The 12,409-nt window shown below is 51.5% G+C and overlaps 4 protein-coding genes and 2 non-coding genes across 6 annotated transcripts; 5 read left to right on the forward strand and 1 right to left on the reverse strand.

Annotated features, from left to right (window-relative positions):
- Window positions 1-103: 103 nt before the first annotated feature.
- C8Q69DRAFT_457410 (hypothetical protein) lies at window positions 104-2,150 on the forward strand. The gene is made up of 2 exons (XM_028629899.1): window positions 104-668; window positions 863-2,150. The coding sequence occupies exons 1-2, from the start codon at window positions 521-523 to the stop codon at window positions 1,840-1,842; spliced, it is 1,128 nt and encodes a 375-aa protein (XP_028487631.1). The 5' UTR covers window positions 104-520; the 3' UTR covers window positions 1,843-2,150.
- A 145-nt stretch (window positions 2,151-2,295) lies between these two features.
- On the forward strand, window positions 2,296-2,408 carry C8Q69DRAFT_t29. The gene has a single exon. It is a non-coding gene; the product is annotated as a tRNA-Leu (tRNA).
- Window positions 2,409-3,624: 1,216 nt separating this feature from the next.
- On the forward strand, window positions 3,625-3,739 carry C8Q69DRAFT_t30. Its single transcript has one exon. It is a non-coding gene; the product is annotated as a tRNA-Leu (tRNA).
- A 453-nt stretch (window positions 3,740-4,192) lies between these two features.
- C8Q69DRAFT_156693 (oxidative stress survival, Svf1-like protein) lies at window positions 4,193-6,178 on the reverse strand. Its single transcript, XM_028625603.1, has 5 exons — window positions 5,842-6,178; window positions 5,564-5,779; window positions 5,041-5,465; window positions 4,608-4,984; window positions 4,193-4,551 (listed from the first exon to the last, which is right to left on the reverse strand). Exons 1-5 carry the CDS (start codon window positions 5,859-5,861, stop codon window positions 4,453-4,455), a joined length of 1,137 nt encoding a protein of 378 aa, XP_028487632.1. The 5' UTR covers window positions 5,862-6,178; the 3' UTR covers window positions 4,193-4,452.
- Window positions 5,999-7,161, forward strand: C8Q69DRAFT_156699 (mitochondrial ribosomal protein L11). Its single transcript, XM_028625604.1, has 2 exons — window positions 5,999-6,579; window positions 6,671-7,161. Exons 1-2 carry the CDS (start codon window positions 6,451-6,453, stop codon window positions 7,001-7,003), a joined length of 462 nt encoding a protein of 153 aa, XP_028487633.1. The 5' UTR covers window positions 5,999-6,450; the 3' UTR covers window positions 7,004-7,161.
- A 1,645-nt stretch (window positions 7,162-8,806) lies between these two features.
- On the forward strand, window positions 8,807-11,817 carry C8Q69DRAFT_156702 (protein kinase). The gene is made up of 3 exons (XM_028625605.1): window positions 8,807-9,067; window positions 9,145-9,455; window positions 9,527-11,817. Exons 1-3 carry the CDS (start codon window positions 9,016-9,018, stop codon window positions 11,651-11,653), a joined length of 2,490 nt encoding a protein of 829 aa, XP_028487634.1. The 5' UTR covers window positions 8,807-9,015; the 3' UTR covers window positions 11,654-11,817.
- Window positions 11,818-12,409: the final 592 nt, after the last annotated feature.

Here is a 12,409-nt window from a genome sequence, read left to right on the forward strand (position 1 = left end):
TCTAAATATTGTTTGTTCTAGTCTAGGTAGATGTGTTATAAGCTAGCGTTTTCGAATTCCCCGTGGGCGTCCCGGGTCAACTGAATGCAAACTGATTCCATTCCACTGATCTTCAACCCGGCATCAGCTATCCTGACACTGGCCGGCGCGTCATCTGGTCGTCTCACTTGTCCTCGTCCGCGATAAGGGCGGCCTTGGCGCTGCACGAACCAATCCGCACACGACGATCTTTCATCATGGCCTGCGGAACTGATTGTGTATGCTTTTTTTGCGCCCGTAATATCGATCAATCCCCCGGAGGGTCTTTTCGCAGGCATCCTCTTCTGTGCCTTCTGCTCCTATATCTCCCCCGTTGCTTCCCGTATTCCTTTTCCCTTTTCCCTTTTCCCATCCGATGTGTCTGGATTATGCCTGATGCTATCTTTCTTCCTGGATTCCCCCTTGAACAACAACAACAATAACAACAACAACAACCTTCTCGCCGAGGCTCATTGTTCGCCTTGGCACGAATTGCTAGTCCATGGACCGCCCGCGGCTCCATGACGGGCGTCCCGGTGCTCTCTCCGCCTCTTCTCCGTCCCCCGCAGCTTCGTTATATCAGACCTCCAGCAAGCTTCTGAGAGAGACCAACTTGGGAGACCGTATCCCCGCGTTCCATATTCCCTTAGGTATCTCCTAGGTTCCTTTCTGTTCTCGGGGTGTTTGGGGAGTATGTAGAAGTAACAGTTCCATATCCAATCACATGGCACGACATGGGTCACTTTTCTTTTTGTTGACATAGATCCATCTATCCAAACTATAGATCGGATCACCAACTGAAGCAGCAGATACTGAACACCAAACTGATTTCTGGGAATTATAGCCTTCCTCTCATCCCTCCGTGCAAATCTCCAGATCTCTTCCCGCGAGGATCTCTACCACTCATCTACTCCTCCCTCCCTCGCCAATACTCCCGACGCACTCTGCCCGGTCGTGTCGATTCCCAGCCAATCTCTGCCGTCTCCCTCGCCGTTCTTCATTTCAAGAGATACCCCCGACATTCCATCAATAGAGCCAGGCGCTCGACGTTTCTCTTCTTCTCGTTACTCGATTCAGACTGCCGGGACCGAAGACGAAAAGACAGATGCACTCCGTCTCATTGCGGCCAGCGTTCTGGAGCAACGCTTCATCGCTATCCGATCTCTCTTTCTGCACCCGGTCGTTCTCTGCCTGGCCCTCCTCGCCCATGCGATCGCTGCCCGATTGCTCTTCCGAAAACCGTACAATACTGTCTTAGGAGCCTTCGGTTATACGGTGTGCATCCTATCTGCTGTCTTTGCCCTGACATACGTGAGTCGCGAATACGCGTATCTTGCAACGCAGTCTGAAACACGAGCATGGCTCATACAACCCCACCGAGCACGCCATCCTCCAAGTTCCAACAACAGCAGTAGTAAATCCCTTCCCGAGGACGACATTCTTGTCGCAAAGTATGATTCCAGAGTTGTGGGCGCTCTCGTATTCCGCATTGCTCGCACCCGTGCCTTCATGACCGGTACTCCCTCCGCCACTGGGTTTACACGCGGCCATCGCCGTCGTTCCAGTCACAGCAGCTCGGCACGCCTGACGGGTGTCATCCGTGCATGGACTGTGAAGACCAGCTACCGCCACAGAGGCATCGGGACGGATCTCCTGCGTCAGGCAGTCGAGATGTGCAGGCGGAGACGGCTCGATGGGCCGGTGTTTGCGGACGATCATGCGTACTCGGTGAGAGTGTTGCCGCGAATGTTCGGTAGAGCATTTGAAAGGAGAGACACGAGAGCGAGAGACCTGTTGACGGATGTAATTGAAGAGGAGTGCTGAGGATATCTCACGACCGATCTACTAGAATTTTTAATTTTGATCCGGGGTCCGTTATTGGGTGTCACGAAAGATCTCTCTTCCTGTACGATTCCACTCGTTAGGTAGGATATGACAACCTGCCTAGAGATGTAGGGTTGATCAGGGGCGAAGTAGAGGAGTTCGGTGATTATTTCAAGACACGAAACAGTTATTTATATATTTAGTTCCCATCCATCGCTCGCAAGATATATATCTCTAAGTATGGGCAGCTATTAACCATTTACTTACCACTTGAGGATAATAAAATATATACTCTCCTAATCTTGCACAGCAAATAGTCCCTCCTTGACTATAACCATTACTCCGAAAAATAGAGCTCGTAAGCAAGTTAGACCCAAGTTCGTTCCTACTCTCCTACTTCCACTACTTGCTGCTGTTGTTAAATCACTCGCCCGAATTGAGTGACATCCAAATGGCAAGATGGCCGAGTTGGTCCAAGGCGTCAGGTTAAGGTCTACCTTAATAACAACTTTCAATAAGTTCCTGATCTGTGTATGCAGGCGTGGGTTCGAATCCCACTCTTGTCAAGACTGAATTATTTTTTGGGTCCAGTGGTTCCGTTCACGTAATTTTTTTCCTATGTGTGGGGTAGATACTTAGAAGTTCGGACGTGGGGTTTAGTTAGTCGCTAAATAACCAAGAGAGAGCAATTAACTACATATGTGTCTGTATATTGCCGGGCGGACTGGAAGTCAAGGTAATAGATATAATGTACGCGAATAGGGATAATTATCGTGTCGCAACAGCTTTTGAAAACACCATGCGATGTTATGTGAGTCCTCAGTTAATAGCATTAGATACGAGTTCTGTAGTTAACTTATCGCCACCATACATACTCACTCTAGCTCAGCGGTAGAGACAGGGAGAATTGGAAAATGGATGTCTGGAGAGATAATGTTCCTATTACATGCTTGTAGACATGTGATACAGGACTCTAGTGCTCCCATGTCCTACTGTTATGTTGACGGGATCGATTCCAAAGTAAGGGTTTGGATGGGTATCCTTTAAGACAAGGCGAAGTGCAGCCTAATACAGATGGTATCAGCGCCTGCTCGTCTCACTGTCGGAACTGGAAGAAAATCGCTCATGATGAGCCTTGCTGATGGTGGTTGATGGATAATGGGACTTTTCACCAGCAGGACACCGGGCGGAGCATGGCTCAGGGTAAGTACATGGCGAGTCGAAACTCGAACCGATATATCTCCTGTTTGAATCCGCCCTGGAAGGTTTCCGTGTTAGCATGCAAGTTTCACGAGAAGAAACTTGTCTGTTTAGGGATTTTTAGTTAAGATATATGCTTCGAAGGGAGCTCGAGGGGTAGGTAATAGACAGGGAAGATAAGCACATAGAGTCGAGCAAGTCGTTACTTTTGGATCCCACGCTACTACTTATTAGCGGTTATCAATAGATAAAAATACAGGTTGTCAGGTTATATGTCACCTCTGAATTATGTACGACCATCTTCAGAATAGGGCCTTTTCAGTAGTAGTATCTATATGCCATTGCCAATCAATCGATTATCTCTCCGGGTAAGAAAAGAGAGAGAGAATAAGCGACAGTAAGTCGGGAGAAAAAAGCGAGAATGACATTAATAGCAATTATGCAACCAAGTCCGAAGTCGACAGATCTCAATACTTTATCACTAGTTTATAAATTGCTCTTCTACTAAACCCCACCTACCTACCTACAGGATACTTGATGGCATTGATAAAACACAACTTCACCTGCTTACATCAACAAACAGGCAAGATGGCCGAGTTGGTCCAAGGCGTCAGGTTAAGGTTCACCTTAATAATAACTTCTCAGTTAAGTTCCTGATCAGCGTAAGCTGGCGTGGGTTCGAATCCCACTCTTGTCATAACTTTTTGTTCTTTTTTTTTTCGAGTTGCCCTTTTTTTTGTTTTTTCTCCTCGGGGGGTTGTGATAACATTTCGTATCCCCCCATTTCTCTTTCAATTTTTTTTCCCCTGCGAGCTTCTTTGTAGGTATGGTGCTTCGAGGCGGTTCTGTGGTGATTGGTTTATGAGCAGAGAGAGAATACTTATAACAGAAATCATGCCCCATTGATCACTACGGGAGATGAGATGGCCATCGACGGCCCTGTACAGATAATGGAAAGCCGTCTGCATCCTACTGCTGCTTATCGAACGTCCATGATCCAGATATTCTCAAACTTGCCATGTGCCATTGAATAGCTAATCGTATATTCTATTAGCGAGGACCCCATGCAAGGTACTCTCGTATATCCCCAGCGAACGTCAACTGCATATTTGGCTTGGTACGATAGTCCAACCTGCAACCAGTTTATAGCCATGCGTAAAATATTTCCATCAAACGGATAAACAGATAAATAAGTAAAAAGGGAAAAAGAAGGCGAATATTAAACATTCTTAATGATCTCTAGCAGCCCCTCTTTCCCAAAGAGAGATGATTCGGTTTCCCCAACCAGAAAAAAAAAAGAGCGAGTATAGTGGCTCGTCGGCTCATCAGAAAGGACGCACTCAGAACGCCATCAAGTGTCATTGTGGATCCCTGAAACGAGGGATAATCCACGGTCATCTATTATATCTTTCACGAAATGAAGGTGGCCTCCATGAACAGAGTACCGGGCTCGGTGATCTCCTCGTCACCAGCTTTGACCTTCAGGGAAAGCTCATCCCGAGAGGCATACTAATACAAGGTTAGTAAAAATGAGAAAGAAGGCTGTTGATAATGCATCAACTTACTTGGTAGATGTATGGCTTGGTTCCAGCAACACTGCCTGCAATGGCCTTGATGAAACCCGGCACCTCAGCCATGACATCGACACGATCCAGTCTGGTGCCCAAGGAGCCTTCAACCTCCGCATGGAAAGGCTTGTCGTCCTTGGTCTTGCCATCCCAGACGAACCTGGCCGTCTTCGGCTCGGGCCAGTCATTTTCCGTGTCTTGGCTGACCTCGATGTGCTTCGCAGTATTGGTGGCGCCCGCGCAGATGATCTCGCCATCCTTCACTACGCCTCCAACGTTGACGACAGTGGAGCCATACGAACGCGGGGTGGTGAACTCCATCATGACAGCGGAGTACGTTGGGGTCTGGAAGTTGACAAAGTTCCATTTCGCAGCTTGATTATCGACGTCAATTCCCCACTCCACAACGTCAACAGGAACGGAGACTTACCAGCATGGTGAGGCTTCATTCCCTGCAAAGCGTGGATGAAGAGACCGCGGCCGGTCACGTCGTAGGTCTTCTCCTTGGTGGTGATGGTTCCTTCCACCTTGCAGCGGGGCCAGAAGGAATGATGCATGGATCCCCATGGGTGCTTGTGGTCTGTGCCGAAGTACGAAGTTCCATCCTTTCCAACCAGGAAGCCGGGAGCAGTCCGGGTAAAGGTGATGTTGACCAAGCTGTCCTCGTTGACAGCAGACTTGATGGTGTAGGAATCCCCAGCCTCGTTCAAGGTGAGAGCCAGGTTGTCGGCCCCGAAGGAGAGCATGCTCTCATCGAAGAGATGGTTGTGCAGGCCATCGGAATGCCAGATGTGGGGGGCATCGCCGTTGGTCGCAAAGATCTTGGAATTGAACTGGCACGTGGTGTGGATGCCTCTGCAGTCGATACGAAAAGAAAAAAAAAGATCAGCCAGTCTGACTCTTGTACTTCCGTTGACCAGCGTCGTACGCGCTGATAAGTAGATGTGCCTTACGCAACGTTGCTATAGATGACTTGGACCATGGCCAATACGCCGTTGTCGGCCATGATGTAGAAAGTCTGCGTCTCGACATTGGTGTGCTGGTAGGCTCGCCATTTGAGGTCGTCCTTGATCAGTTCCCTAAAAGGGACCTCCTGCGCCTGCTGCGTGACCGACTGGATGGCACTGGGGCCATAGATGGGCTCCCGGGTGCCTGCGACGTTGGCAACGCTAATCTCGCAGACGTCAGCGATGCACAGAGGGGGGGATGCGGACTGGGCGGAAGAACATACGTCTGCTTCAACCAGTTCATGATGGGTTATGTATGTATGCTGTTATGGAGTTTGTTAAGGTCTAAGAGGGGAGATCGAGGATGGTGAACAAGCAGTGGGAAGGAGAACGGCGGGACCGAGTTTGATCCGGGGGGGAATGACGCTTGGCTGCTTCAAGTTGTGCTGCTTGCGGTGACGAGACGGTTTAGTTTCCTGAGGCAGCGCAGGAAGACGCTGGAGGTGGTAACTATTTATCTTCCGACGAGAAAACTAAAAAACAATTAGCTAAAATAAGTTATATTTCGACTACTTTCTCAGCTTTCTATCGTTGTCGCCAACAATCGATTTGGGAAAGAGTATTGCATCATATAATATACTGAGCTCACTGTTGGGGCTCTTTTTCGCTTGCGCGTTGGTAGTGGCGGCTTCGCCCGTTGTCCGTCCTCCAACTAAGTAATATCTACCGCGCGGGAAGAAAATCTTCGAGACCCGGCGATATCAGCGAGTCTCTTGTCACCTCTTTGCGCGACACGAGCTGCCCCCGTTTCTCTCCTCGACTCTTCTCAGGTGGCGGAGCTTCTGCAACGACGACAGACCATCTAGCAGAGTCGCTGCTCCGTTCAACCAGCCATGGCTCGCAAGGCAATCCAGAAGGACCAGATCGTCAAGCTAATCGTGGGCGCTGGCCAGGCCAGCCCCAGTCCTCCAGTCGGTCCTGCACTGGGTAGTAAAGGTGTGAAGAGTATGGACTTTTGCAAGGTGCGTTTTTTCCCTCGTTCGCATCCATCTGGATTGGCTTTCCTACGATCGTTGAAGATGTGTTTTGCTGACTAGCTACCGTCCACGGCAGGAGTTCAACGCCCGCACCGCACACATCAACACCGGAGTGCCGATTCCCGCACGAGTCACTGTCCGTCCGGACCGGTCCTTCATCTTCGACCTACGCACTCCCAATACATCGTGGCTGCTCCTGCAGGCGGCAGGCGTTGAGCACCGGAAGAACCGGCTGCGCGGAGCGGAGAACCCGGGGAAGGATGTCATCGGCCAGGTATCCTTGAAACACGTCTACGAGATCGCCAAGATCAAGCATTCTGAGCTCCGGCTCTCCGGGTTGAGCCTGCAGGGGTTGTGTAAGAGTGTTATCGCGCAGGCACGGTCGATTGGCATCGAGGTGGTGCCGTGAAGAGAGAGGATCAACGTGTCTCTTGTTTTGTCCCAGCTATCTACCGTGTCATCCTCATTGCATTGGCGTTTCTTGGGAAGGGGGAAATCTGAAATATGTACGGAATTTCCGATGGTACATGTACTATATATGATTGTGTGCACTGGCGAGATACCGTGTTGTCTTGCTGTTATGTCGTCTCCTCGCCCTATAAGACCTAAATCTCCTACCCATAAAATACCTCGATCTACCGCCCAGCCATTGTCGCCCGTCATGTTCGTGCGCTAGACAGCCTCGAGATCTGCCGCGTCGTCATTCTGTCTTGAGCTTGGGGGATTATCTGGCCCAGAATTGGGCGGTGTTGAGCAGGCCAAGACAGGGTGATGAGAATCTGATCCACTTGGCACTCTGGTTTTTGAGGCTAGGTGGTTCGCGACAAAAAGAGAATACGAAGGTGAAGTAGTATCGAGAATACCAGGGGAAAAAAAGGAGTAACTGGGGAAACATCTGGGGGAATCTTTTATCTGGGGAAAGACCCTTTTTTTGATTTCCGCATTCAGATTCCCTACGATCCCACCCTGTGGATTGGCCCGTTGAGCACTGACAGGAATCTAAGAGTCAAACAGTCTCGAATCAGAGTCAACTTGGCAGGGGGCGACCTGACATAGTAGTAAAGATTACGACTATCTACTCTAGAGTATGTGCCAATGCACTCACAATTTGCTTGGCCAGTCGGCCATGATCAGTTTAATATTAGCTTGCACGGCGATTCTGGCCCATCTCAGACTCCCAGAGACTAGCCGCCGCGGTAGAAGCACGCCAACGCATCCTCTGTATTAACATTTCCCCTGGCAGATGCCAATGGTTTTAGAGAGGTCGATCTCGGGAGCAGCTGTAGAATCGTAATAATAGATATCTGTTGCGCGGCGATCCGCCACCGGGGTCCGACACGGACGAGAAGCGCCACGCAGAGGGAGGGCGTTGCAAAGCAGGGCAACTCTTTGCTGGGCGCGCGAACATCCCACTTGGGTCCCAAGACGTAAGCAGTAAGAGTATTACTGCGATATGGTAGAGATGACTTTCAGTGGGGCAGCCCAGGCTTGGAAGCTCGGGGGATCGCGCTATTTTGACCGTCTTGGAGGGACTGTTCATGTGCCATGGACGATGGGATGGGTTTGGGGGCGAGGGGGATGAGGAACGGGAAGTATTAACTAGTTAATTGCTCTAGATAATAATTGATTAGTTAGTTAGAGATGGCAGAAATGGCAGAGAAGCTGGAGCAGAGCAGCGAACCAGTGCGGGATGCTGTCGCACGTCGCAAGTCAGCAGACAAGACAGACAAGAGTGCTGGATGCATCCGGATTGGCATTCTGGCGAAGATTACTCGGATCTCGAATAAAAACTCATAAAGTGCTAAACTCCCCCAGTTGCTCCGCGGGATTCCGGCACAGTCAAGTTGACGATGACTCTAGCGCTGTAGCAGACCATTATTGTTATTGCCCAGGCCTTATCCGTGCTTCCCCCCACCAACCCGGCTTTGCTCTTGGTCGCCTTTCTCTCTCTCGCTCTCCCTCTCTCTCTCTCTCTTTCACCGCGAACGCCTGCCCGCATTAATTTACTCACTAATTTAAACTAACTAACTAACCAACTACCCAACTACAACCCTTCCTGTCCTCCCTTCCTTCCAAATATCATTCCCATCTGGACGGATTCCACTTCTCTCTGGATGGTAGTGAGGCTGTCTGGCTTTCTGAGCCGGTGCTGCGCGTGAATTCCTCTCTGGCCTTGCAGAAGAAAGAGAAATCGCCTCCGCACAGTCTTTATTATACGAACCCTGTTGCCGCGCTCGACCCCCCATCCGACGGTACCCGCTGGATTTGCCCTCCAACAAACCTCCCATCACCATCTCCAATTTCGACTCGATCCCTGTGAATACACTCCAGACACAGTCCCAGAGGCGGTGAAAAGAGGCATGTGTCCTGGTTGTCTGTCGGCCGCTCCTGCAAGATTATTCTGTCCCACCTGTGACGAATATGACGTCTAAGGCTCCCGATTCGGGAACCCAGAAGGAAGACATGGCTGCTGGTATGCACCTCCCACGCAACACCTTTCCCATGGCAGACACCGTGCATTGCTAACGTTGACTCTTTCCGCCGCTACAGATATGCAGACCCCGCAGATCGAGCTCCCGGCCTCTCAACCCCCCGAAGAAGACGCGGCGAATGCCCAATCGAAGCCTCACCGGGACCACGCCGTCCGCTTTGCATCTGTCAACGAGGAGATCGAGCCCTCCCAGTCCGCACAGGACGCCTCGTCGCCTGCTTCCGACGACCAGCCGCAGCGGCCAGACGACCTGAGCCCGGACGCGAAGGACGAACTCCGGTCGCTGGCGATGAGCCTGCAGAAGTCCAACCTACAAGAGTCTCGAATGCGCAATTTTGCCTTTGAAGCCGTCTCCCTGCCTCCCTCGAGGGTACGTATTAAGCCTACCCTCTTGTGGCCCTTTCGCCTGGCGCAGTCTCCGGCTAACATTCAGATACACAGTATCCCTCGAGGAATAACTCTAGGGAATCTAGTCTTCGAGAAAGCTCAAGGTCGGATGGACAGTCACCTCACGGCTCGCCCCCCGTGTCCGCGATGCAGTCACCCCCGCTGACCCCTGCGGCCACCCACTCCCGGGATGGCAAGGCTGGTGAGAGCACCGCAACGCTGGCTCCCGTCAACCGAGACCAGGGAGACCAGGCTGCGATGACTCCTCAGACCTCACCCCCGGTGTCCACTCCAGGAAAGCAGACGGCTTCCTCAAGTGCTATCTCCTCCAGACCCTCATCGGGAGAGCAATTAGCGACCAAACGCAGCGGCCACTCAGAGGCTTCATCAGCGGCTGCCGTTCACGCACAGAGGCACAAGCCACACTTCTTCGTCGGCCCCAGTACGGATACGAGTTCGGTGGAGGGGAGCCCGCCGCCGACGCCAAAGAATGAGACCGGATGGTTGACCCCATACGGTCCCTCTGGGACCATGACTCCCATGGGGGAGCAAGATGATCCGTACGCACGAAGCAAACGACCACCTCAGCCTCGAAACCTTGCCCAGCTAGACCAGAGGTTCATCTTCGGGGGAATCGACTCGAAGCGTCGGGGTCAAAATTCCTCTGCATCTCTAGCCGGTCTGCGCACCCCGCGCTCATCTAGTACGAGCGACTTGAAATCGCAGGAGAAACGGGGTTCGTCTATCTTCGGCAAATCTGATAGCAAGGGGCATCACAACAACCACCATCATGAACACCACGGCTCAATGGCGGAGCTCAAGCGGTTTTTCAAGTTGGGCCACAAGCATAAGCACGGAGGCTCGCCGAGCTTGAAGAAATCGAGCAAGTCATCGAAGAGCCCGCCTTATCAGATGGCGCCATCGAACGTGCCGTTCGCGGATGATCATGGTCTGAATTCGAAGTATGGGAAATTGGGTAAAGTTCTTGGGTCCGGTGCGGGCGGGTCGGTACGACTGCTGAAGCGCAGCAGTGACGGTGTCACCTTTGCCGTCAAGCAATTCCGGGATCGTCACTCGTGGGAGTCGGAAAGAGAGTATGCGAAGAAGGTCACCGCCGAATTTTGTATCGGATCGACGTTACACCATGGCAACATCATTGAGACACTGGACATCATCCACGAGGGAGGCCACTGGTACGAGGTTATGGAGTATGCGCCTTACGATCTGTTCGCCATCGTCATGACAGGAAAGATGTCCAAGGAGGAAATTGCATGTTCGTTTCGACAGATTCTCAATGGAGTGGCGTATCTCCATGGGATGGGCTTAGCTCACCGGGATTTGAAACTGGATAACGTCGTGGTCAATGAACACGGGATCATGAAGTTGATCGATTTCGGTAGTGCGGTGGTTTTCCGGTACCCCTTCGAGAACGACATTGTTCCCGCTTCTGGCATTGTCGGTTCCGATCCCTATTTGGCTCCGGAGGTGTACGATGAGAAGAGATACGATCCCCGCCCGACTGATATTTGGTCCTTGGCCATCATATTCTGCTGCATGACACTGCGACGATTCCCATGGAAGCAGCCCAGGTTGACGGACAACTCGTACAAACTGTTTGTGTCGCCTCCAACACCCGGTACACCGGTGCCAGATTCGCAACCCAGGCACCGTCCCAAGTCCACGGCCGATCTTCCCTCGATGGCAAGTGAGGTCCACAACCGCATGGCGACGCCCATGGCAACGCCAGTGGTCACAAGGCAGCCGAATGGAACGTCTTCAACTTCCGGTGCTAACAGACCGCAACCGAAATCTGATCCCCCAACCCGCACGGACGACGGACCGAAATCCGAGCCCTCAAAGCCCAAGTCTGGAGAAACGACCAGCAAAGAAGCTCCCCCACTGCCGCCTGGCTCGACTGTCCACAAGCCACAGGAGGTGATCAGAGGTCCCTGGCGGCTACTGCGCATTCTACCGCGCGAGAGCAGGTGGATTATCGGACGCATGCTCAAACCTAATCCCAAGGAGCGTGCAACACTGGAGGAGGTTATCGCTGATGACTGGATTCTCCATATCAAGGTGTGTCGACAGGAAGATTCCGGCACGATCATAAAAGCGCCCGGTCATGATCACGTCCTCGAACCTCCTTCACCCAGTGTGCCGGTGCAGAGTAAGGCCAAATAAGAAGGCCAGAATAACCGTCACCTGTTCCGGAACAACTATTCAAGTACGGCATACATACCTTTTTGACCTTACTCCTTGATTCCCTCATGGTTCCAATTGTGTCTTTCATGCGTTTATGAGGACGTTGATGATGCACCATTTAATCGATTATCCGTTCTTGCATCCTTATTACAGGGGCTGGTCTGCTTTTTGGGGCGTCTTGGTTGAATTGAGCGATTCCAAAAGGCGATTATTTTGATTTGATACAGTCGCGCCGGGGATACGGTGTGACGTGCCGGGTTCCATCATAGAAGTTGCTTTAGTAGACGTTATTTGCGTTCGTCGGAAATGTTATACGGAATTGAGAGGAGAGTGGATGCCTACAGGTCTGCATGTTTCTTTTACGCGCTTCCTTGACATGTCCATTCATCACCGCAGTGAAGCGAAATGTGCCTCGAAGGCGATGCCTAGAAGATCATGGAAGGGGTGGGAGGAGATACGCGAGCCGGATGAATCGAGTCTGTAGATTCGTTCGTTCTTTCTCCTTCGGTAACCCTGTGCACTGCACGAGGCTTCTTCTATAGCCGAACCCTCTAGCGCATGCAACCCCACCATGACAAGCTGACATATCTGCGATTTAAAGGCCTTTGTTATTGTGCGCATCTTTGCTTGCAGTGTCTTGGATGTTATCCATTCGCAGCATTCCTTGTTCGAGTATTATACCGCGCCGGCTTAATTTGACACTGCGAAGCTGGGCTGAGCACGCCGGATACGAGG

Source organism: Paecilomyces variotii, assembly GCF_004022145.1.
Source record: "Paecilomyces variotii strain CBS 101075 chromosome Unknown C8Q69scaffold_2, whole genome shotgun sequence".
Taxonomy (NCBI): domain Eukaryota; kingdom Fungi; phylum Ascomycota; class Eurotiomycetes; order Eurotiales; family Thermoascaceae; genus Paecilomyces; species Paecilomyces variotii.